At 49.1% G+C, this 26,818-nt stretch overlaps 1 protein-coding gene across 2 annotated transcripts in view; it reads left to right on the top strand.

Moving 5' to 3' along the window:
• Positions 1–25,310, top strand: part of CGAS (cyclic GMP-AMP synthase) — a 553,556-nt gene extending 528,246 nt beyond the window's left edge. Inside the window, exon 5 of one of the 2 annotated variants that reach the window (XM_069606247.1) lies at positions 24,845–25,310. In XM_069606247.1, coding sequence (XP_069462348.1) covers positions 24,845–25,184 — 340 coding nt within the window. In that variant the 3' untranslated portion in view covers positions 25,185–25,310. The remainder of the gene's footprint in view (positions 1–24,844) is intronic. The other variant, XM_069606248.1, reaches the window with a different exon arrangement.
• Positions 25,311–26,818: the final 1,508 nt, after the last annotated feature.

The following is a 26,818-nucleotide window of genomic DNA, read 5'->3' as shown; positions in this document are numbered from 1 at the left end:
TATCTTTAAATGTTGCTAACCTGTGACACAATCTATCAAAAGCCCCTTTTAGAGTACCAAACAAAGGCAAAAACCGAAGATCAAATAGTTTTCGTGAGCACCTATAATCCGCTTTCCAACATGGTTAATGGCATTATTAAACGCAACTGGCATATACTAAGTGGAGGCAAATGTCCGCTTCAACGCCAGTTATGCGCGTTTAAAAGAGGTCCAAATATTAAAGATTGTGTGACAAAAAATGACATCTCTTTCAACCAAGTCCAGAAGACGCTTACCAAATCTTGGGGCATGATCAAACCCACATGTCATACTCCGTGCGGCACATGTAGTTGTTGTGCCAGTACTAAACGCACTAAAGAGGTAGATTTAGGCCTGAAGAAACCATGGCTCCAACGCCAATTCACGAACAGTAACTCAAAAATGGCCATTTGTTATTTGGCGCCCGTACCGGAAAATCTATATTGGCATGACAGAAAAGTCAAGCAGAGGATCACAGAGCATAAAAGTTGCATATGAAACCGGAACTTTACTGCTCCAATGGTAGGCCATTTTTTGGCTATGGACCATACACCTGAGTCACCCACATGGAGTGTACTTCTACAGTTGAATCCAGCAGAACCAGCATCAGTTAATAAGAAAAAAAACGACTAAACCCAGAACAAAGATTAATCTATCTTTGCAATTCGGTAGAAACCAGTCTAAATTAATTGATAGACTGGAAATCTTTGTAAGCGAGGTGAAGTATAGTTTTCATATACTGCAGAGTAACATGCTAACACCAGCACACAGAAGAACAAGTTACTTCTTACCTTGTAACGTTCCTTCGACGGGATGTTCCTCCGACGTATTCCTTATCTTTGATAATACATTTCCAGCTTGCTGGCCTCGGAAATTTTTTCTGTAGAGGGCGCTGCGCGTCGACGTCCGCTGAGTCGATGTCCCTCGACGGCCACTGTATCGGCGCCGACGTCATCTTGCCCATAAATAGCCACGCGCTGCGTCCGTTGCTCAATTCCGTTTTGTAGCATAAGGAAAGTCATGCCTGAATTGGTTATTGACCTTGAAGGAGCGTAAGCTGCAACCACAAGGGAAGTATCACTGCAGGGATGGATGGGAGGGGCGATAAGGAATAAGTCGGAGGAACATCCCGTCGAAAGAACGTTACAAGGTAAGAAGTAGCTTTTTCTTCGAAGGGATTGTGTCCTCCGACGTATTCCTTATCTTTGATAGACTCCCATAGCAGTGGCATGTAATTGGAGGGGGGGAGTGAGAATGCCATGTGTCCCTTTAGGGATGGACCGAATGTAATACGGCCTTGCCAAATCTGGTCTCTTGAGTAGTGGAGGAATCCAGATTGTAAAATTTTGTGAATGTATGTGCGGACGACTATGTGGCAGCCGCACATGTGTCTCGGACCGGTACCCTCTTTGGAGAGCCGAAGAGGCTGCGATACCCCTGGTTGAATGAGCCCCGAGATTTTGGGGTGGCTCTTTCCCTGCCAGTTTGTAACATTCCAGAATGGCCAAAATAATCCACCTGGAGATGGTTTGTTTTGTTATGGGTAGTCCCAACTTGTGACCGGAGTATCCTCTGCTAGACTGATCCTAGCCATTCTGCTGATGTAAAAGCTGATGGCTCGCCTTGGGTCCAGCCTATGTAGCCTTTCCTCCTCTTTCCTCGGATGGGGAGGGGGGTAGAACGAAGGTAAGGTAATTTTCTGAGTAATATGAAATTCAGAAACCACCTTTGGGTGGAAATTAGGCTTCACCTGTAGGACAACTTTGTCCTTGTGGAAGATTGTGTGTGGGGGTTTACAGGAGAGAGCTTGTAGCTCGCTCACCCTCCTAGCAGATGTTAGTGCTACCAATAGGACAGTTTTAAGCGTGAGAAATCTCAGCGCACAAGAGTGAAGTGGTTCGAATGGAGTGCCCATTAGGAAGTTTAAGACTAAATTTAAGTCCCATAAGGGAACCTGGAATGGTTTTGGAGGATAAACATTAGTTAATCCCTTGAGAAATTGTACCACTAGAGGAAGTTTGAAATACAATGGTTCCTCCGCAGTGCGCTTGAAGATGGACAGCGCTGCGAGATAGCCTTTTACAGTGCCAACTTGAAGGCCTGAGTTTGCCAAGTAGAGTAGAAACGATAACACCGTTGGTGTACCACATGAAAAAGGGTCGATATTCTCTTCCCTACACCAGCTGCAAAATTTGTTCCAACGGCAGCGGTATAAAGACTTTGTTGCTGGCCTTCTAGCCGAAAGCAACACCTCCATGACGTCATCAGGGAGATCCCAATCCTTGTACCTCACCCCCTCAGAAGCCAAGCGTGAAGGTTGAGGGTTCTGGTGTCTGGATGGAGAACCTGACCTCCCTTCTGCGAGAGAAGATTCTCTTTGAGTGGAAGACGGATTGGAGGACAGATGGCCATATCTAGAAGGTCTGGGTACCACGTTCTCCTGGCTCAATCCGGGGCAATTAGGATCATGGCTTTCCGGAATCTTCTCAACCTCCTGATCATTTGAGGAATAACAGAGACTGGTGGGAACGCGTAAAGGAGTGGAAACTCCCAGTCCACTACGAACGCATCTCCTAGAGCTCCTCTCGGGGGAAATTCCCTTGAACAGAACAGATCGCACTTCCTGTTGGTGCTTGTGGCGAACAGATCCACCTGAGGGGTTCCCCAAAGGGCGAAGATCTCTTGAAGGACTTCCTGAGCTAGCTCCCACTCGTGGGAGACTGTGCTCTGCCTGCTCAGAGCGTCCTCTGTCAAGTTCTTCTCTCCGGCTAGGTGGACTGCCGATAGATTCCTTCAAAACCAGAGCTGCATCGCCTCTCTGCACAGTGGCAGTGATCCTACGCCTCCTCTTTTGTTGAGGTAGTGCATGGCCACCGTGTTGTCCGTCATTATCAGGACATTTCTCCCCTGTACTGATGGCAGGAAAGCTTTCAGCGCTAGTCTGATCGCTCTCGGCTCCAATATGTTGATGTGTAGTCTGGACTCCGTTGGAGACCAACGACCGCTGATGGTCAAGTCGTTGGCATGGGCTCCCCACCCCGTGAGTGAGGCGTCTGTGACTACTGTTATCTCCGGCCATGGTTGGCAAAACAGTTCTCCTTTCAAGATGCTCTCTGGATAGGCCCATCATTGAAGGTTGCGGGCTACCTTGTCCGGAATCCAGAGGAGATCTGTCATTCTCCCTGAGAATTGCGACCACTGACTTCTCAGTGCCCACTGAAGAGATCTCATTCTCAGGCGAGCCTCTGGCACAAGGAAGATGCAGGATGCCATGAGGCCTAGCAACCTCAAAAATTCGAAGGCTGGGAGACGTTGGGCATTTTGAAACTTGGTGACAATCTGTAGAATATCTTGAGCCCTCACCTCTGGTGGCGAGGCTTTTCCCAGGGAAGTGTCCAGGACTGCTCCAATGAACTGGAGTCTCTGTGATGGTATCACCTGTGACTTCTTTAAATTGAGGGAGAAGCCCAGTTTGTGAAGGAAGTGGCAGACATAATCTAGCTGGGCCTGGGCCTGTTTCGAAGATACAGCCCTGATCAGCCAATCGTCCAGGTAGGGGTAGACGTGGATCCCTTCCCTCCTTAGACTCGCCGCCACTACCGACATCTGCTTGGTGAAGACCCTCGGGGCGGAGGTCAGCACAAATAGCAGAACTCGAAATTGATAATGAGTCGCCAATTGCGAACCTCAGGTATTTCCTGTGTTTGAGATGGATTGGCACATGGAAATAAGCATCCTGAAGGTCCAGAGATACCAGCCAGTCCTGGAGCTGGAGGGCCTGAAGGATCTGAGAGAGAGTTACCATCTTGAACTTGTCCTTCCTGAGGAACTTGTTCAATTCTCGTAAGTCCAGGATGGGTCTCAGTCCTCCTTCCTTCTTTGGTATGAGAAAGTAGGGGGGAGTACCAGCCCTTGTTCCTGTCCGCTACAAGTACCGGTTCTATGGCACCTTTCTCTAGCAGGTCTATAATTTCCTGCAAGAGGAGCGGATCTGGAACTTTTAGAGAGCTGTTCCCCGGTGGATGACTCTGAGGGATGTGTAGAAAGGGTAGGCAGTAACCTTGGGCAACTGTCTCCAATGCCCAAGCATCTGACGTTCTAGCCTGCCATTCCGTCAGATGGTGAGTTAACCTGCCCCCTACAGGTGTATTGTGTGGAAAGGCCTCAGAGTGGTTTGGGGGCGGCTGATGCAGATTCCGAGGGTAAAGAGGCACCTGCTGCTGCGGCCTTAGTACTTTTGACCCTTTCACCTCGGGTGGATCTCCTTTGGCCTCTTTGAGCTGGCTGTCCTCTGCCTTTCCCGAATGCGGAATAATAGCGAAAGGACTTTCCTCTCCCAGAGGTTCCCGAGGGGCGAAAAGGAGTTTGGCGGATAGCAGCTCCTAAAGATTTTGCTGCTGCTTTAGAAGTCTGCAACTTTTCCAGACTGTCATCAGCCTTTTTCCCGAATAGTGAAGAGCCGTCAAAGGGCATATTCAAAAGTCTGGCCTGTACATCTGGAGCAAAGCCAGACTTTCGCAACCATGCATGCCTGCGGATTGTTGTTCTTGCCGCCATGGCCCTGCTGATACTGTCAGCGGAATCAATGCCAGTTTGAAGTGATTCGCACATGGCATCTTTGCCATCTTTAATAATGTTAAGGAAGGCTTCCTTTTCCTCTCCTTCGGGTATGCAGTCAGCCGCTGATGAAGCACACTCCCATAGTGTGTGACTGAACCTGGCGAGCGTACAGGTGGCGTTGATGGACTTCCACGCCATACTACAAGCAGAGAAGACTTTCTTCGCCATAGTGCTGCGACTCGCTTCGTTTTGATTGTTTTGGGTTTTTCACCCGGGGTATCACCCTCAGCTGTCTTCGAGGGGGTCGAGGCCGCGTTCTCGAAGACGCTTAACATTTTCTTTCTGAATTCCTCCCTCTCAGCTTGAGAGCTGTGTTTTGTGGGACAGGAGACCCTTTCTGGGGACACAGAAGACGAGGAAGGGGATCTTCGACGTCTCTTTTTTGAGTGTCTTGATCTCGACGAATGGTGGGAGCTACTTCGAGATCTAGAATGGGAATGTTTTCGACGGCGAGGAGACGAATGCCTCGACTCAGCCGAAGAAACCTTCGAGGAGGTTTTGACTGACTTACCTCTCTCGAGCTTCCCCTTGCGCTCCTTCAAGGCTTTCGCCGTCATGTACATGCAGTCCGCACACTCCGAACAATGGTGCTCGGATCCCAAGCACCGCAAACAGATCCTGTGTGGATCCGTTATCGACATTTTTTTTACCGCAGTCTCAACATTTCTTGAAGCCGGATCGCGGCGTCGTCGGTTCTGATGAAGATGCCATCGAGAACGAGTAGGTATATTTCGAGTAGATATAGTAGTTATCCTGACTGAACTGAGCAATGACGTTTCCAGGCCCCACGAAGCGCGGAAAAACGGAACTGAGCAACGGACGCAGCGCGTGGCTATTTATGGGCATGATGACGTCGGCACCGATACGGTGGCCGTCGAGGGACATCGACTCGGCGGACGTCGATGCGCAGCGCCCTCTACAGAAAAAAATTCCGAGGCCAGCAAGCTGGAAACGTGTTATCAAAGATAAGGAATACGTCGGAGGACACAATCCCTTCGAAGTGCATTTTTCTTCCATACAATATACAAATATCACTATCCGAACATACCAGCAACTCGAAGTGACCCTCATGAAGAATGAGGCAGTTTGGTGACAGTTTTTGAAATTTTGGAAGAGGATCCAAATGAGTGGTTCAGGTGATATGCTACATGACCAATAGTACATCCGTTTAAAGGCTGTAAAAAAAAATTATAATTTTTTTGTTGTTGAAAGAATGTAGCAACATTAAGCATTCTTAGTACATATACACTGTCTTACCACGTTACGATTGGTTACATACTTTAATACAGATCTTGTTTTCATCCGGTCTGTACATATCCGCCCAATATTAAGAACAAATTATTGCTGTTCTATTAATGGAGGCATGGAAGGCACATAACGCGCATTTGGTAACACATTCTAGTGTTTAAGCCCGAACGGCTGTCACGTGAGTTCCACGTTCCACTTCCGGTAGGGAGAGTGTTTTACGATGTGGTGTCGAAGAGGGATCCATCAGAGTAGATCTGACTGTGAGCACGGTGGGACAGAGAACGCCAGGAGTTAGCAGTAATAGCAACTTGCAGAGAGGTAAGAAATTGCACGCAACGCATTTCCGCATGTGGGTATATGCAGAGCCCTTAGTTAAAATCCGCGAGTTAGCAAAATGTACTTGTTTGTCGTTGGAGAACTAAAGTAGTATGCAATTCTATCAAGGCGCATACGCTGGTGCTTTATCCACAATAGTTGCAAGTACTTGCGATGTCCGCGTTATATATTTTTAAACAGTGCAGCATATTCTGTGCTGGGATGTTGACATATGAACAACAGGCCCCATCCTTTAACCACAGCTTAGGGTACCCGTGCTGATTGCACTACGCTGTTTGGATTGTACAGTGCGTTCACATAACACTGGCGCCATAAATACATCAAGCAGCGTAAAAAAGCCCTGGATAATAGATATGCAGACACGCTATTATAACTCGGAGATAGTGCTCATTTTGTCTTTATTTACCTGTTTTTTCAACAGCTTTATTTAAAAAGCTTGTTAAAAGAACCAGCCTAGAAGAGTTCAACTGCAGCCTCGCTTCCATGGAATACGGCCATAGGGACCAGTAGGAAGACTCTACTAAGGCGGGATCTCCATTTACAACTATTCGGGTATGATTACATCACACTACCCCAGATTGCGAGGAATGACACAAACCAGTTGCATTTAAATCTAACTAGACAACTGGTTGTCATTGTTATTACAGTAACATATTGATGTTAATAGAGAAGGTAAGCCACTTGATAGAATGGCTTTTAGTACCCTTACCAGACCCTTTTACTATCCGAGGTGTACTTACGGAAAATGAGTTCTTGCAATATAGAGTCATCCATTACACCCGACTCTCATTGCATTGCATATTTGACCCTTTTTACTATCCAGGTCACCTTTATGGCGAATGAGCTCTTGAAAAACAAATTAACCATCAATCTTTGGCCCAATTATGGCTAAATTCCTAATTTAAGAAGGATAAGCCCCATTGGCGTACTGTAGTACACCACATGTACAATCGATTGATAGTTGACCGTATGCCATTAATATCATGAGCCCAAATCAGAAGAATATGTAAATCTGTGAAAGGGACTATAAATAAGATCACCTTGTCTATACAGAACACTGACCATGTGTTATTTTCTTCTCCCCTCCCCCCCCCCCCTCCAGGGAACCGGCGCTCTACTTATAAGAAGTGCACCCTACACCTCTTACTATTTATCAAGTTTGAAGTGTGGTAAGCCTCACCTAGTAAATTATATACCCAGGTCGAGATGATTGCCCAGCATATGTTCTGAGCCCTGTCCCAACCCGTGACCCAGAACCCCACTGGCATGGTCACATGCCAGGTAGGGTTAGGGCTCGGGGTTCATTTGGGGCCCCAAGGGCCTTCCATTGTCACCGGAGACTCTCCTGGAGTCAGTCCTGGGGCCTTTGGCGCCAGGCTCATATTTGGAATGGGACTTGAAGGGACTACTTTTCATATGGAGGCCTGCAGCCAACATGGAGGCACCAACACAGTCTAGTCCCTAAGAACCAGACTGTGTGGTGCAGTGATTTAGGGTGTGGTAGCCCGGACTACTTTACCTGGACTACTTTACAGGGTAGGCTATATAAACCACACCCAAGCTAAAGAACGTGCTTCGCGTTATTCTGCAGCCAGCAGCGTAAGGCTCACTGTGTTCAGAGACCAGCACCCGGCGTTCCGGGAATCGCGGACCTGCAGAGGAGACAAGGAACAAGTTACTTACCTGTAACTGTTGTTCTCCAGCGTGGGTCTGGCATGGATTCACATGCTCATGAATATTCCCCGTCGTCAGGCTGGGAATCCTCGGTAAAGAAAAAACCAGTATCAGTTTCGTTTCTGATCTGTCTTTCGTAGTAATAACCAATCACTGGTCTCTGCGTCATACTGACCACAGCCAATGACTGCCCTCTACCTAAGCACCGCCTCTGGCAGCCATCTTCAGATTTGGAAGCACGTGAAGTGGCAGTATGACCAAGTGAAGAGCCGCAGAGGGGTAGGCGGGAGGGTTCGCATGTGAATCCATGCCAGACCCACGCTGGAGAACAACAGTTACAGGTAAGTAACTTGTTCCTTCTCCAGCATGGGGTCTGGCATGGATTCACATGCTCATGAATAAAGAATACATAGCAGTACACACATGCACAACCACGGGAGGTGGCAAAGGCTCAACATTAAGCATTACATCAAACCCAACATTAAGCATCTTACCTCCTCACCAGGCTCACCTCAGGCGAACAGGTTGCGCAGCACTGCTTGGCCGACCCTGGACTCCTCCCTGGAATCCCGATCGACGCAGTAGAAGTCTTAGTTACTTACCTGTAACTTTATTTCTCCAGCATTGGTATCTTTCATAGATTCACATGCTTGAATATTCCCCGTCGTCAGACTGGGAATCCTCGGTGATAAATTAAATAATAATAATAATTTTTTTAAAAAATATATATATATATATATATATATATATATATATATATATATACACTGCCACCTAGCAGTGCATGTACATAGCCCATTATAGCCTATGAGCCACTTCATTGTGTAGTCCCTCCACCTCACTTTGGTCCTTTATGGCCCCAGCCAATGAGGTGGCAGGGCTTAAGCTCCGCCCCCAGCAGCCATCTTCAGATTTTGAACCGTAGAGATTACAGCATGATGGATGCCGAGCATAGGAGCAGCCTCTCAGGGGAGGCGGGCGGGCGCATGTGAATCTATGAAAGATACCAATGCTGGAGAAATACAGTTACAGGTAAGTAACTAAGACTTCTCCAGCATTGGATCTTTCATAGATTCAGATGCTTGAATAGAATACCAAGCAGTTAAAACATGCCACCATTATAAACAGATATGCATAATTACAGAAAAAACATATTTTTGATCAAACCTTTACCATGCAGCAACACAACGGTTACATACTTCGGGAAAGGTGGGAAAGGAGGCTGGTCCTACCTTATACAAAGAGATGGCGGAGCACTGCCTGTCCAACTGCAGTTTCTTTGTTGGTATCTTCAGTCAGGCTGTAGTGTTTCGCGAAAGTATGCAGAGTGCTCCACGTGGCGGCTCTGCATATGTCTTTCAAGGCCACCCCTGCGTGGAATGCTGTTGACGCCGCCCTTCCTCTGGTGGAGTGCGCAGACGGCGGTCTAGTTAAAGGGTCGCCTTTCAACTGATGACAGTGGGTGATGCAGGACGATACCCAGCGTGCCAGGCTTTGTTTGGATATATGTTGGCCCTTGGTACGGCCAGAGAAGGAAATGAATAGCCGGTTTGAGGAGCGGAATTCCTTGGTTCTTTGCAAGTAAAACTTCAACACCCTAGAAACGGCTAGAGAGTGTAATGTCCTTTCTGCTTCCGAAGCGTGATTCTGGAAGAAGGTTGGTAAAACAATGCGCTCAGTGAAGGACATCTCCGAAAGTACCTTGGGGAGGAACTTCGGGTGAGGTCTTAAGATGACGCGGTCCTTCTGGAACAAGGTAAACGGAGGTTCCGAAGACAAAGCTTGCAACTCACTGATCCTTCTGGCCGATGTGATGGCTACCAGGAAGGATGTCTTCCAGGACAAGAATTTCATATCGCATCTATTTATGGGCTCGAAGGGAGGTTGCATGAGGGCTGTTAAGACGGTGTTGAGGCTCCAGTCCAGAACTGGTGTAGGTGTAGGCGGATAAGTACGCATCAGTCCTTTCAGGAAGATCTTGATCGCTGGTAAGGAGAGTAAGGCTTGCGTCTCCGCGGTTACTGTGTAGGCCGCTATGGCTGACAGATGGACCTTGATAGAGGACAGTGAGAGCCCTGATTTAGCTAGGTGCAACAAGTAAGGCAGAATTTGATCAACCGAGGCCGTGATGGGATCGATCGCAGAGGTCTCGCACCATTTGGAAAACCTGGTCCATTTTCTGGTGTAGGTGAGTTGCGTGGACGGGGCTCTAGCGGCCCTGATGATATCCCAGCATTCTGATGGTAACTTTAGGTGCATCAGTTTACGCTGCTCAGGAACCATGCTTTGAGGGACAGGCTCCTCGGGTCGTGGTGGAGGACCTTGCGGTTCTGTTGTGTCAGTAGATATTGATGCGATTTGAGACGAATCGGGGTTTTGCAGGATAGATGTCTCAGCGTCGGGTACCAGACTTGCCGTGCCCAATCGGGTGCAATCAGAATCAAGGAACAATCCTGTTCTTTCACCCTGCAAAGTACCCTCGACATGAGGGGAATGGGTGGGAAGGCGTAGAGGAGCTTCCCCGACCAATCCACTGAGAACGCGTCTCCCAGCGATTGGTGCTCGGGGTATCTTGACGCAAATCTCTTGCATTTTTTGTTGTTCCTGGTGGCAAAAAGGTCGATCTGCGGATGGCCCCATAAGGCAAATATCCGTCGGGTTTCTCTGTCGTCCAACTCCCACTCGTGTGACGCTGTGTATTCTCTGCTTAATCTGTCCGCTAGGACATTGTCTACTCCTGGAAGGTGCTCTGCCCTGATCTGTATCCCGTAGCGCAAGGCCGATGCCCATAGCAGTTGGGCTTCTTGCGACAGAATCTGAGACCTCGTGCCTCCCTGCTCGTTTGTATAGTGCATGGAGGTCGTGTTGTCTGTCTGGACCGTAAGAACTTGACCAGCTATAACCGGTAGGAAGGCTTTCAGCGCCAACCTTACAGCCCTGAGCTCCAACACGTTGATGTGGAGCTGGGACTCTTGTGCCGACCAAGATCCCTTGGTTTGGAGGTCCGCAAGATGAGCGCCCCAGCCTGATAAGGAAGCGTCCGTCCGCAGCAGGAGGGTCGATGTCGGTGCTTGAAACGGCATTCCCTGTAGAAGATTCCTCGGAGTGTTCCACCATCGAAGGGCCTTGTGCAACGTCGATGGAATCTGGACAATGTCTTCCCAGCATCCGAAAGCTTGTTTCCATTGGTGGTCCAGAGCTTCCTGAACCGGCCTCATGCGAAGCCTGCAGTTCGGTATGAGGAATATGCATGATGACATCATGCCCAATAGGGATTTGTAAGAGCATACAGATGTTGTCTCTTTCTGTAGGAAGTTCGAAGTTCAGCGTAGAATCGCTGCTATTCTCTCTGTGGATGGTCTCACTCTGGGAATGCTGGAGTCGAGCTCGGCTCCCAGGAAGAGGGCTACCTTGCTGGGAACGAGGCAGGACTTCGTCTGGTTCATGGAGAAACCTAACTCTTTTAGGAGGTTGACCGTCCTCGACACTGCCGAACGAGCCTTTGCAGCTGAACTTGCCTTTATCAGCCAATCGTCCCGGTATGGAAAAACGTCTGTTCCTGCTCTCCTGAGACTTGCCGCTACCGGTGCCAGGCATTTCGTGAAAACTCTTGGCGCCGATTTTAGACCGAACGGAAGCACTTGAAACTGAAAGTGGAGCCCTCCCACTGTGAACCTGAGGAACTGCCTGTGTGCTGGATGGATCGGAATGTGGAAGTATGCATCCTCCAAGTCTAAAGTGGCCAAGAAGTCGTGCTTGTTTAACCAAGGTAGCACCCCTTGTACAGCTACCATCTTGAAAGTTATGCGCTTGATGAACTTGTTGAGAGCCCTCAGGTCCAAGATGGGCCTCCATTGACCGTTTTTCTTTCTGACGAGGAAGAATCGGGAGTAGAAACCTTTTCCCCTCTGAGAATAGGGTACTGGTTCTACTGCTGCCTTCTGGAGCAGTCTTTGCACTTCGGACATGACCTGTCTTAGCATATGCACCCTGCGGGGAGTTGGAGGCAGGGAAGGAGGTTGGTCCAGAAATTCCAAGGTGTGACCCTTTCGGATCACCTGTAACACCCATTTGTCCGATGTAATTGACCGCCAGCGCTGGAAAAACTGGCTCACCCTTCCCCCCACCGGGGCGTGGCAAAGGGGGGGGGATATTGGTCGTCAGTTCTGCTTGCCTTGCGACTTCCCTTGGGCGGAGCCACGTCTGCCTCTATGGGCGTATCTGTTGGATGACTGATATTTATTGGCTTGGTACGTGCCGCCTTGTGCTTTTTGACCATAGGAGGAACGACTGTATCCCCTGAACTTGGAAGATGAACCTCTAAAGGGACGAAAAGACCGATGGTCCTTACTTTTGTCCTTTAAAGAACGGATGGCTCTGGCTGTGTCAGTGTCTGTCTTGATTGCCTTCAAATGGTCGTCTATCTTTTTCCCAAAGAGATCTTGGCCATCAAATGGCATGTCTAGAATCTGCGCCTGGACTTCAGGTCTAAAGTTAGTAGCCTTCATCCAGGCCTGCCTTCTGAGCACTGTGCCGTGCGCTATCTGCCTGAAGCCTGATTCGGCCACATCAATCGCTGCGTCGATCATGTGATCCGATGTTGCTTCACCATCCGCGATTATGGATTTTGCCTCCTCCTGGAACTCCGGTGGTAATTGTTTCGCCAAGTTAGACATGCGGAGCCAAAGCTCGCGATCGAATCTTGCGGTCATGGCCAGTGCGTTACCGGCTCTGATTGTAAGTGATGCAGAAGATGACACTTTCCTGCCCATGGCTTCCAATTTACGTCCGTCCTTATCCAGTGGGGCCGACAACGGTGAGGAGGGGTTGGCGAGTTTCTTTCTGGCCGCCACTGTAATAACTGAGTCCGGTTTCGTATGACCCCTTAAACAAAGCGGTGCCGAATCCGGAGCTTTATATTTCTTTTCTGGCCTGGACACCAATGCCGGAGTCGATAAGGGCGTAGATAGGATCTTGGATCCGGAATCCCAGATGGTATCGAGGAGGGGAATTGTGGTCACTGTCCTCCTTCGTTTGTCCCTGTGCTCATAGAGCACTGATTGCCTTTCCTCAGAAGAAACCTGAATTTTAAAAAGTTCTGCGGCTTTACCTATTATGGTGTGGAAAGAGACGAGATCATCCGGTGGTGAGGCCTTGCCCGGCGAGTCTCTCCTCCTGGGCTTCTCGACGACGTAGTCATCCCAATCACTGGGTGCATCTGGCTCCTGAGTTATTTCTCCTTCTTCTGGTTCCGAAAATTCACCAAAAGGATCCTCCTGCCAGTCTGATACCGAGATGGTGGACGGTACCATGGTGGGATCTACGTCCGGCGATCGCGGTCTGTGCGATGACTGTGGTGACGGGACTCTTGTAGGTGAAGCACTGTGGGTGCTGCTCCTTGGTCTTCGAGCAGGTGATCTCATCCGTTTTTGCAGTCTACTCCTGTAAGGAGAGCAACCCGATGGGCCTGGAATCGGGGATGACTCTCTAGGAATGGGATTAATCGGAATCTGCTTCTCCCTTTGCCGTCTGTAAAATTCTTCTACAATCCTCTGCACGGATAACATGAGCACCGGGTCATGAGGATATTCGGATTCTCCCATGGACGGGTGCCAAGGAGGGCTGTATTGTTTCGGTAAGGGACCGATGGACTCTTCCACCACTTCCGCATCAGAGAATTCTTCCTGAAGAATTATATCCGGAAGTTCTGCCATGTGCCCCAAAGGAGAAAATTGCTGCACCGGAGGTTCAGTTACAGTATTCTTCTCAATGATATTGCTTGTAATGACAGGAGCTTCAAGAGTGAGAGGCCGTAATTCCTCTGTAACTGCCGAAATTTGCGGTGCCTCTGAAGGCGTTATGGATGATGTTATCCTCGTCGACGACTGAGATTTTCCCGTCGACGAGGGCTTCGCCGCCGACTGAGATTTTCCCGTCGACGACTGAGATTGTCCTGCCGACGACTGAGATTGTCCCGCTGACGAAGGCTTCGCCGTCGACTGAGATTTTCCCGTCGACGGAGGCTTCGCTGTCGACTGAGCTTTTCCCGTCGACGACAGAGATTGTCCCGTCGACGGAGGCTTCGCTGTCGACTGAGCTTTTCCCGTCGACGAGGGATTCGTTGACGAATGTGGAGTGTATTCCGTGGACGACTGCGTCATGGAGGAATGCTTCGTGGACGAGTGGTGTTTCTTGCTCGTCGACGATTGCTTCGCGGTCGTCATGTCCGATGACGATGATCTAACTGTCGACGATGTCTTAAGCGTCGTCGTCGTCGATGCTGGTTTCGTCGACGGTATGGCCGATGACGGGCCTTTACCTTTCCCTTCATTCGTGGGCGGTTTACCCGCCGACGACTGCCCCCCCCGTTTTTTGCAAACTCCTCCTTACCTCTGGAGGCAGATTTTGCTGACTTTTTCTGGCTTGACAGGTCAACTGGAGGCAGAAAGGGTATCAATTCCAGCTTCCTCTTTTTGGATTTGGGAGAGGAACTCCTTTCCACTGAAGAGGCCCTTCTCTTTGAAGTTTGCCTCTCAGATGGAATGCTGGATTGGACAGGAGCTGTTCTGACAGACTCTTCGTCCGAAGATTGATCCCTGGATTCCAGGTATGAAAGGAGTCTTCTATGCCTGTCATGAAGGGTCTTATTGGAAAAGGTTTTACAAATCTCGCATTTTTTAATGTCAGGTGGGTACAGACAATAAATGCAATGCTCGTGGGGGTCCTTGCAGTAAACCAATTTCTTCTTGCAACTCGTGCAGTCCCTGAACAGGGAAGGCTTCCTGACAGCCTGAGGTGCCTCCATTTCTGAAGAGAAGTTCAGTCGACGATTTTGAGAGGAAAACAACAAGTTTTGCCACCAAGGTTAATTGGAAAGAAAGCCCCTAAGAAGGGGAACAAGATGGAATATATTTTACAAATATATTCCACACAAAAATAGAAAGAATTTGAGAAAGCTCAGAGAGCTTGAGGATTCCCTGTGTCTGATAGACTGCGGTGAAAAATCTGAAGATGGCTGCCGGGGGCGGAGCTTAAGCCATGCCACCTCATTGGCTGGGGCCATAAAGGACCAAAGTGAGGTGGAGGGACTACACAATGAAGTGGCTCATAGGCTATAATGGGCTATGTACATGCACTGCTAGGTGGCAGTATATATATATATATATATATATATATATATATATATATATATATATATATATATATATATATATATATATATATATATATATATAAAAATATTATTATTATTTAATTTATCACCGAGATTCCCAGTCTGACGACGGGGAATATTCAAAAATCTGAATCTATGAAAGATCCAATGCTGGAGAATTTCGTGAAGGTGTGCGTCGACCTCCACGTAGCAGCCCTGCATATGTCCAGCAGGGGCACACCAGAAAGGAACGCCGTGGTGGCTGCGATCGCTCTGGTGGAATGGGCTCTCGGATGGCCAGGCAGCGGTCGGTTTGCCAACCGATGACAGTACATGATACAGCCGGAGCGCCATCTGGAAATGGAAGCCTTCGAGAGAGCCTTCCCCTGATTGACAGGTCCAAAATTCACAAAGAGTTGTGACGTCTTCCGAAAACACTTCGTGCGGTCCACGTAGAACTTCAGCGCTCTAGCCACATCCAGCGAGTGCAAAGTCCTCTCAGCCGGCGACGAAGGCGACGGGAAGAACACAGGCAACACCAAGGGTTCGTTGAGATGGAAGTCCGACGGTACCTTGGGCATGAAGGAGGGGTGCGTCTTGAGCACTACCCTCGTGTCGTGAAAAGTCAAGTACGGGGCCTTGCAGAAAAGGGCCTGGATCTCTCCCACCCGTCGTGCGGAGGTGATGGCCACAAGAAACGCTGTTTTCCACGACAGAAACTTCAACGGGGCCGAGTGCAGAGGCTCGAACGGAGGTCCCATGAGCTTGGTCAGCACCACGTTGAGCTCCCACGCTGGGGCCGGAGCCTTCACCGGCGGGAACGATCTGAACAGTCCCTTCATGAACTCTTTCACCAGACGATGAGACCACAAGGACGTCCGGCCCGTGGTCCTGGTGTATCGGGAGATCGCAGCAAGATGAATCTTGATGGACGCGTGTGCCAGTCCAGCTTTGGCCAGCGTCAGCAGGTACGGCAGTACCTGGGGAGCCGTAATCCGTAGAGGGTTAATCTTCTGTGCGTGGCACCAGACAGAGAACCTCTTCCATTTGTGTCCGTAGCATTTAAGAGTCGAGGACGCCCTGGCCTTTGCAAGAACCTCTCTGCAGTCAGCCGGTATGTTGTATCCTCCAAACTCTAGCGCTGCAGGAGCCAGGCCTGCAAGTTCAGCGATTTCGGGTCGTGGTGGAGGATGGTGCCTCCTTCCCTGGAGAGTAGATCCGCGTCCACCGGCAGCCTGATTGGCGGGGACGCTGATAAGTCCAGAAGGTCCGGGAACCATATCTGCCTCGGCCACGCAGGTGCGACGAGGATCATCCTGCACCGTGACCTCTTGAGCTGGTTGATGAGCCGGATAAGCAGTGGCAAAGGAGGGAACGCGTAGAGGAACAGGCCCTCCCAGCGGAACGAGAAAGCATCGCCCATGCTCCTCGCCTGGGGAAACCTGCTGGCGAACCTCCGGCACTTGGAGTTCATCGCCGTCGCGAACAGGTCGATCTGGGGTGTGCCCCACCGTCGGACGAGGCGATCCACTAGATCCTGCCGTAGCTCCCACTCGTGGCACGAGCGCAGCTCCCTGCTGAGTGAGTCGGCGATGGTGTTTTTTATCCCTGCCAGATGAAACGGCACCAGAAACATAATGCCACAGGTCCTGCGCCTCCTTGGACAGTGCTGGGGACCTGGTCCCGCCCTGTTTCCTGATGTAAAACATGGTGGTGGTGTTGTCGGTGAAGATCCTCACCACCTTGCCCTTGAGGGACGGAAGGAAGGACCTGAGGGCCCAGAACACTGCACGGAGCTCCAGGACGTTGATATGGAGGGACTTCTTTGTCGGGAGCCAGAGGCCTCTCGCGTGCAGATTTTCGGTGTGCGCTCCCCACCCTTCCAGGGAGGCATCCGTGGTCACTGTCTCCTGGTGGTCTGGGGTCTGGAAGTCCATGCCCGCCGTCAGATGCGCGCGGGTGCCCCACCACCGGACCGCTCGGCGGAAACTCTCCTCGAGTGTGATCCTCTCCTCGAAACCGCCTGTCGTTTGGATCCAGCGCGCGTCCAGGAACTCCTGCAACGGGCGCATCCGGAGCCTGCACATGGGAATGAGGTAGATGCAAGAAGACATCATTCCGAGGAGGGACTTGATGGACCTCACCTTGGCCGCGTCGGAAACCAACATCCGCTGTACCTTGCCCAGGATGGATCTGGTCCTTTCCTCCGACGGGGAGGCCAGAAGCAGTGCGTTTTGCGCGGGTACCAGGTGGGACTTGGCGTAGTTCACGGAGAATCCCAGGTCCGTGAGAAGTTGGACGGTCCTTGCCGTGTGCTCCACGGCGAGCTCCCTCGTCTTGGCTCGGATGAACCAGTCGTCCAGGTAGGGGTAGACGTGGATCCCCTCGCGGCGCAGCTGCGCCGCCACCGGTGCAAGGCACTTGGTAAATACCCTGGGTGCCGACCGTAGTCCGAAGGGGAGGGCTTTGAACTGGTAGTGACGCCCTTGGACCACAAACCTGAGGAATTTTCGGTGCCCCTTTAGGATGGGAATATGGAAGTAGGCATCCTCCAAATCCAACGACGACAGGAAGTCTCCTTCCTCCAGCTGACCCAGGACATGCTGGAGGGTGACCATCCGGAACTTCTGCGCCTTGATGAACTTGTTCAGACGTCGCAGGTCTAGGATGGGGCGCCATCCTCCCGTCGTCTTCTTCACGAGGAAGTATCTCGAGTAAACTCTGGAGCCCCGAAGCCTCTTTGGGACGAGTTCGATGGCGCCCTTCCTGAGCAACGCCTTTACCTCCAGGAGAAGCTGAGGGACGTGAAGCTCTTTCCTGGCCACGGGGGGAACGCGCGGGCACCTTCTTTGAAACTCGAGCGCCTGGCCCCGGGCTAAGGCATCCAGCACCCAATGGTCGTTGGAGATGGACTCCCACACGCTGACGAAGCTCGCCAGCCGGCCTCCCACCGGGGTGCTTCGGCGGGGACCCGACCCCACGGCCGGTTCAATCCTGTTTCGACGAGGCTTTGCCGCCTTGACCTCCTTGGCGACGACGGCGGGGTCCGCCAGACTTGCCTCGTCCTCTGTAGGCCTCCTGAGACGACGAGCGGGCCGCTTGACGGTAGGTAGAGAAACCGCCGCCGGAACCTTTGGAGGCGCCCTTGCCTCCGCTGCTCCGAAAGGGCGTCCGTCGTTGCTGTAGAACCCCAAGGGCCCGGGCCGTCTCAGTGTCCGCTTTAATGGCCTGAAGGGAATCGTCCACTGTTTTCCCAAACAGGTTGTTCCCATCGAACGGCATGTCCAGGACTCTGGTCTGTACGTCTTGACGGAAGTCCGTAGCCTTGAGCCATCCACGCCGCCTAAGGCACACGCCGTTGCCCAACTGGCGAAACCCAGTGTCGGCGATGTCCGTCGCAATAGTGATGGCGTGGTCCGACGCCACCTCACCTTCCTGCAGGATCTCCAGGGCATCCGCCCTCTTGTCGTCCGGTAGGAAGTCCAGCAGGGGAGCCAGTTTGTACCATAGCTCCCTGTCGTAGCGGGCCATGATAGCCAAGGCGTTGGCCGCTTTAATCGTCGTCGCTGCAGACGAGCTGACCCTGCGTCGCATAGCGTCCAATTTCTTTCCCTCGCCGTCCGGTGGGGAAGTCGATGTGGAGGCCGCACCCCCCCCCCCCCTGCTTTCTTCCTGGCCGCCGCGGAGACGACGGAGTCCGGGGTAGGCTGCGCCCGGAGGCACAGGGGGGGCCGCGTCCGGGACCCGGTACTTCTTCTCGTACCGGTCTCTTCTAGCTGGCGTCGTGGAAGGGTTCTTGAGGAGGGCGAGGCCCTCATCCCAAATGTCGTCCAGTAGAGGCACCGCGAGGACCGTCTTCCTCTTGGCCTCGCGCCGTTGATAAAGGAATCCTTCCTTTTTCTTCTCCTCAGGGCAGAGTTGGAAAAGCTCGGATGCCCTGGTGATCATTGAGTGGAACGATCCAATCTCGTCGGGCGGAGAAGCCCTGGTGGGAGGTGACGACGGGAGATCCTCGTCGTATACCTCGTCGTCCGTACCCGTCGCTGCCGTGTCAGTCCCCGTATCATCCCCTCGGGTGGACGGGGAGGAGGGCTGGATGGGTCGCGACGGCTGAAAAGGAGGTGGAGGGTGAATCCTTCTTTTCTTGGGCGGGGGAACACCAGAAGGTCCCGGTTCAGGATCCCCCGACGGGAGAGGTTCCTCCGTCGGCAACGGTAGTCTCGTCCTTATCTCTGAGCATAAGGACTGTATAGCCAACAAAATGGCCGCCGAGTTGTCTTGCGGCGCTGGCAGAGGGGAATCCGACGGGCGATCAGGGGCCCCGTCGGCACCCTCAACGCTGTCGCTGTCACCTGCGTCGGGATCCATCCCGACGGGCCGGTCTTCATCCACGCCAAGGCCGTGGCTTAAGACCTCGATCAGCTCTTCCTCTGAAGCCGAATCTACGACGACGCCCTGCCCCCCTTTTTCTTTCCCGCCGGGGATTTCACGGGGGTCCTATCGATGGGCACAAAAGAGGACTCCCTCCGAGGTGGCAGGGAGACTCTGAGTCCCGAGGTCGCCACCACTGGTGTAGCCTCCACAGGCTGAGCCAGGGCCGCCGCGACAGTATCGATAGAGGGCTTGGCCGGATGGATTAAGGCCTTCACCACCTTAGGTGCGCTCACCGCCTTATCCTTGAGGGGGGGACACTGCCTCGCTCCCCCTCCGATGGGGCCTTCGAGCTCGACCGGGGCCTCTCCAGGAGCTTCGCCGGGTGCTCGCCCTTCCTCTTACCCAACCCAGAGCGTTGGCTCGTGGCTGAAGGTGCCGGGGAGGGTGCGCCCTGCCTGGCGCCCGTAGAGCCCGACCGTTCGGCGCTCCCGGTGCCAGCGGACTCGCGGTGCTTGGCCTTGTGTTGGACCCCCGTCGCCGGGGCGTCCTCAAAGGTCTTAGAAGACCGCTCGGATTTCTTCCTCTTCTTCTCGCCTGACGGGCTCTTCCCTTCCAGCCAGTTGGCGAGGCGTTGGTGGCGGTCCTTCATGGTCCGCTGCGAAATATTGCCGCAAAACGCACAGTCCTTCTCCACGTGCGTCTTGTCCTCATGTAAGCAGTAGAGACAAAAGGAGTGTTCGTCCTCCTTAAAGACGTTCTGCAGCTGGCATCCAGGGCAGACCCTGAACAGCTTTCCGGGCGTCGAGCTTCCCTTCTCCTGGGCCATGTCCGGGCCTGAGAAGCTTCTGGAGTCCTCCAAAACGTAGCTCGACGAAATCTTCACCCTTGAGGGGCGTAGACGAATCCGACACGGGTCCCCGTTGATCGGATGGAGAGTCGGTGGAGCTTGAGGCTCTTTTGACCGGAAAAAACGAAGTTTTGAGAAAAAAACGTGAAAAAATAGCACTAACGCTCGAGAGCAATAGCACGAGGATCCCAACACATGAACGTGCAGTAAAAATCTGAAGATGGCTGCCAGAGGCGGTGCTTAGGTAGAGGGCAGTCATTGGCTGTGGTCAGTATGACGCAGAGACCAGTGATTGGTTATTACTACGAAAGACAGATCAGAAACGAAACTGATACTGGTTTTTTCTTTACCGAGGATTCCCAGCCTGACGACGGGGAATATTCATGAGCATGTGAATCCATGCAAGACCCCATGCTGGAGAAAAGAACATTATTAGCAGTTCCAGCTTACCGTTGGCAGCATCTTCAGGACATCACGCGCGCACCGGAACAAAGCACCTAGGGAGGAGAGAAAAAGGGGCAATGTTAAACAGGTTACTCACGGCAAGCTCAGCAGTAACCAAAATCTCCTCACCTGGCTGGGTATATCTTGGCCGGTCCTGCTCCGGAAAACACTGCACGCCCAGAAAGACCATCGTAACATGAAAAGGAATAAAGAATACAGGTTAGCCCAAAAAGACATTAGCGCGCCGCACTTCGCGCTGAACCTACCTTTCTTCATATGCTCCGCGTCCATAAATCCCGGCAGGAGCCGAACCCAAGCAGCACACCCAGCGAACCTCCGCATACCTAAGGGGGAAACAATCACAGAAAGACATTAATAGCCTGCAAGAAAGCAAAGGCCCTCAAAGACTACTATAATCGAACTTACCTCTTTAAAGACACTTGAATGGGTTGGCATCAGTGATAACTTGGTCGCTTCTACCCGCCGAAACAACGCACCCCTGCACAGAAAGCAGGACGAAGGTGAGGAGAGGGGCCTTCAGATCAAGCCCAAGGGGCTGGTGGGAGGAAACGAAATCTGAAACTAAGCCCAGTCCTCCTGTGTTTTCAGGCCCACCTGCCATAGAAGACATCATCCCGAATTGAGTACATCTGGGGGAAATCCGGCAACCAGGGAATACAGGCGTCCCCATGGATATCAGGTGAGCGTAACAGCCCAACACAACTGACTTTATATGTTGTGTTTATTTCTTTACCCCGTTTTTTCCATCAGGTTATAGTTACCTCATAACAAGAAGCAATCCCTCGAGGGCTGCAACTCTGGCCAAACCAAAACGTTTTTTAAAAGGAAATCGACATTATACAAGTTTGGCTAATGTTACACTGTTCGAATATTGAAGCAATACCCCTGAAGAATTTCCCTTCGCAAGATTTACAGATTTAGGGAATGAAACATGTTGGGACAATGATACCATGTGATCGCAGACACGTCTACAATAGAGCACTTATAGCTTGTATTCACTAAAAAAATACTGAGTAAATCATGCGATCAAATATAAGGATTAAATGCTAGACAGCTGAATGTTACATCAATATAGCTTTGCTAGTAGTGAAAATTGCTTCTCTGATTTGTACAGTGGTTTCTGAATGTGTTTTTATGAAATCAAAGTGTATTGTCTTGCCTTTTTGTTGATTCTGTAAATATGTTTATGAATTTTGTTAGTGACAGAATCTAGGTGGAGGTTTCTCTTAGTTTAATTTGGTGTATCCAGTTGATATATATTCACCTTTCCACTTCCCTTCATTTTTCATAATTTGTGTTGATATTTTGTTCTTCTTTACGTTGGTAAAAATTTTAGAGATTATCTTTTTAAAGATTACATTGTATACCTACTGAGGTGGTACGATTAAGAACAGAATGAAATTTGGTATAATTAAATAAAATATATATATTTTTTCTAACTCTATGGGATCAAAATTGTGATTTGGTCTGAGCCGTGATGTTGCACATCCTCAAGGTGCCATTTTGAGTAATTATCTCATTAGAAAAGGGTGAAAGTGAGGCGCAGGATCTCTTTTGTAACATTTTCATATTTGTGCAAGGGGCGCGGTCCTGGCCTCAATTCCCCCCAAAAAGTCCTCATTTAGTTTTTAGACACAATCTATCATGTCATTCTACACACCTCACATTGTTTAACACTTGTGTGCTGCTTTCAATGCCTCTACCTAATCTTCAACCTCCCACCCCCTTTTACTTCCTCTTTTTACAGTTTTGCTGTGGGGTTCACTGCCATGTTAGGGTGGAAGATGCAGGGTGTTGGGGTTGTTATTAAATGCATCAGTCGAATCACTGCATTATCATTTTGCGACAATCTCATGAATGGTCATAAGCACAAGGTAGAAATGTATCTAATACTGTTACACTGACTGCCCCAATTGCAACCCCAACAACACTTTTCTGCTAAAATGTCTGGGATATTGATAACCTGATCAAAGCTAGGGAAATACGGTCATCCCCCAATAATCAATACCCTAAAGGAGTACACGAAGACTTAGCACCTAAATGGGGGAAGTCCAGGTATTTTACCTCAACACAGGCATCAGGGGGTGATCACCCTGATACATCATGCACTTCCTTTCCAATTTGTTAATTTTGCTATAGATCAATCCAATAGCTACAGTGTAGTGCAGAGCAAGTTGGTGGTGCCAGACGATACTATTGGTTAACGCCTTCGGCCCTAGCCTTGATGATGATGATGCTTTTTATACACAGCTATCCCAACAATTAAGTAACTTTTCAAATACACATTTAAATATTAAACAAGATTGGAAACCAGGACAAAGGCTACATTAAGTTAATTTAAGGAACCGGTGGCCAGTTAAATGGTACAAGGGTCTCCACTAGAGCTTTCTTTTTTCAAAACCTTCATTAGTGACATTTCAGGAGAAATAGATGATATGCCTATTTGTAGTCAAAGATGTGCACCAGAGTTGATACCCCAGAACAACTGAAAACATTTGTATTTATTTCAGTTTTTAAAAATCCCACTAGTGGTGTTGCTTTCGGCAACATGAGCTTGCCGGCGATTGAACTCTGAAAGTTGCTATCTATGATGTACTGAAGCATAATGCTGATACATGCATTTGGGGCAGTGGAAACCTATCGAGAAATCATGGTTAGTCAATGTAATGACCACAAAGGGTTTAACGAAACGTGTTTACCTACGGAATGGTGAGTATCTTATGGCTAGGAATACCCTGGCTAGGACCCTGGTCATGTCTAAACTTGACTATTGCAATGCATTGTACCAGGGCACTAACCAGTGTAAGCTAGACAAGCTCCAAATTATACAAAATAACGCCATCAGGGCAGCCCTCAATATCCCCAGATCTGCACACATCTCGGATACCAGGAAGAACCTTCACTGGTTGTCAGTCACCCAAAGGATCTCACTAAAATCGCTTGCCCTTACCTACAAATGCCTGAACAATCTAGCCCCCACGTATCTCTCCTCACGATTCACGATGTACACTCCAGTCCGATCACTTAGATCTACCCTGAATCAGAGCCTAACGATACCCAGATACAAGCTCCAAACAGCCGGTGGGTCTAGCTTCCCAGTCCTGGCAGCCAAACTGTGGAATACTGTCCCCTTGACTATCAGAAACCTCCCCTCCTTCAACCTTTTCAAACACAAAGCCAAATGTTGGCTCGCCTCCTCCAATGCCTAAGATTCTTACTAAAACGTGCTGCAATAACATCAGTAAGGATGCATTACTTGACTTTCCATGTACCACCTACACATGTCTATTTCTATGCCTTACTTATTGTTGATATATCATCATTGTATGCAACGTATGTAACCATTGCCTTAAGAAATGCGCCTGGTAGCCTCCGGGCCTGGTCTGCGCTATACAAATAAAATAAATACAAATACAAATACCTAGCATGTCTTACTAGATTACCCCAGTAGCATGGTCTCATCTTATTTTGTAACATACTTGGGGACACAACTCCAAAATTATAAACTTATGTATGTTAATGATACTGTAGTTAAGCTACCAAGAAAGTCCACGTTCTGCATTAGAAACCTTTGTCAGAGATATGCACATACCTAACACTGTTCACTGTGTTAGGAAATAGAGGTTGGAAAGGCATGAAAGAAACTCAGGGGTTGTATATAAAATAGCAGTTGAAGAAATCCCTGTGAAAGTGTAGCTGCAGAACAAGTGTGTCATGAAGGAAGACTAATCGGGACTGGCTCACGAGTAACAAAAGGAAGTTCTTTGTGAGAGAAAGTTTGTGTACTGAATGCCACCTCCACCCAGCAGCAACAGACACGTTCTGGCAATATTTCAAGCATTTATTCGTTTGTCATTATGTAGTTATTTTTCACACTAGTATATCCTACATTGTTGCTCTTTTATTCAACTATTAACAATTATACTCTCTGCACATGTTGTGTTCTCAAATGTAGAATAGATGTTCTTCCTTCAAAATTGTAATTGAGTATTTTAAATCCTGACACAAATCTAACATTTCAAAAGAAATGATGTATTTGAATGCAAAGTTTTCGAGATTGGATAACTTAGACCTCTAATACATTTCTAATGTGTGTGTATTCCTTACAGGAAAAATTGTCTGAAACTTATGAAACATTTGTTGGAACAACTAAAAAAAGAACATGAAAAGAAGCTGGAACAGTTTTGTTCATATCATGTGAAGAATGTTGTTTTTCACGCATTTGTCAAGCATCCAGAAGATAATCATTGGCAACCTGAAAATCTAGACACTTGTTTTGAAACATTGATAAAGGATTTTCTAAGTTCTCTGCGAGAGGGAAACCTTCCACATTTCTTTATTCCCAGTTTTAATTTGTTTGGATCAGAATACATTGATGTTGGAACCCTTAAGTTTTTAGCAGACGAAATTGAGTATCAACAAAACAATAAATTTCCTATTTTTTTCTAGGTGACTTTAGGCAGATAAATTAGCAGATAAATGATAGGCACTTTATTGTTCACATTTTTGTACGAATAGTCTGTTTTTATTTGAAAGTGTGGCCGCTTAAAATAAAAATCTGTATTTTTTTTTTAAGTAGTGTGAGGAACCATCAATGAGACTCAGACAGAGATTTATGGTTTTGGTCAAAGACTTTTATTAAAATAAAAGGGGGTTGGGAAATGCCTCTGTCCCTGCGCTATAGAGGTTTCCCCGCCTAAAACCAAAAGTACGGGTCTGTCAATTGTTAGAATGCCCGGAGCAAAATGTCTGGTGTCCAAAGTACTATTCTGGCCCTAACTTTCTAACAAAACAATTCTAAAGTGAAAAGGGAAAATGTCTTTGGCCTCTAGTGATGTGTACATTTCAAAAATGGAAAAGCGTAACTTTAACACAAAAAGTTCCAAAAGGATAGAGTTCCTTGTTCCAGAGGGTGGTTCCTTCCCCAGGATTTCTCTTCACTCTGATATTTAAGAATATCCGTTCCTTGAATAGCTCCTGCTCACCGACATAACTGGTACACAAAATAACTTGGTTTGCAGTCTTGGTCTTGTTGGGATATCTGGTATAATCTCCTGCCATGTTTTTCATTTCTCCTTTTAATATATTCCCACAGCCTTGTCCTGATGTGTTCTTATCAAGACTTTAGGCTTATCTTCGGTTTACCCACTGTTCATCTTGACCATGCCTGGTTTAATTTCCTGCCAGGGCTTTCTCACATACAATTGCGCATAACTCTTATCTGCCTGGTATGCTCTTCTGCCAGGGCTTTCTTACATATATTCTTTCTTACACCTTCAATTTTCCTGGTACACTTTGCTAGCGGCTTTTATCATGTGGGCTCTATTCACACCTTCAAACATGATGGTCTTTTATATCTGTTTATACTTGGAGCCTGCCTGGCATACTCTTCTGCTAGGGTGTTCCTTATATGTGACTGAGCACACTTACAGACTTCATAATTCTTTGTTTCTGCCCTGCATACTATCCTGCCAGGTATTCTCTTCTATGTGTATTGCATACACTTGCACACTGGAAACTCTCTTATACATGTTCCGTTTTCTTCCCTTTACAGCAATGTTCACTTGTTCTTACTCTTTCACATGTTTTATTCACAATCATTTGGGTTTGGCATGGCTGCCGATATGCCCTGGTGACCCTTCTTCCCTCAGGTGGAGTCACTGGTTCTTGCTAGCTTACTCTGTCTCCCCAACGTAAACTGGCAGCAGTCATTCAGCGTTTTCTTCCTGTTCACTGCTTCTCTGCCTCTCATGGTTCCTGCGGGGCTCTTCAGCGTCGTCTCGGTCTTCAGTGAGGTGGAAGCTGCCTCCTAACACCTTAAAATGCCCGGAAGTATTCTATTGTCTTATTATGCTCCTTCAGCGTGTTCTTGCTAGCGGTCAGCTTCCCTTCTCCTTCTTCATGAGCCAGTTGGCTCCACGTAATAGTCTCTCACACCATGGTCTTTCGGTCGATTCCGAGCGAAGCAGCCTGTTCCCGCTAGCATCTCGCCTCAGTTGGCTGCTTCTGGAGTTTAGATTTCCCTGCTGCAGTAAGCACTCCCAACAACTAGAGCGCAGACTGCGCTCTCAATCGCTACTGAT

This window comes from Ambystoma mexicanum, chromosome 4p (genome assembly GCF_040938575.1).
Source record: "Ambystoma mexicanum isolate Mex_15411 chromosome 4p, UKY_AmexF1_1, whole genome shotgun sequence".
In the NCBI taxonomy this organism is placed as follows: Eukaryota; Metazoa; Chordata; class Amphibia; order Caudata; family Ambystomatidae; genus Ambystoma; species Ambystoma mexicanum.
The sequence above is the reverse complement of the archived record's forward strand: the minus strand, read 5'-3'. Positions and strand labels throughout refer to the sequence as shown.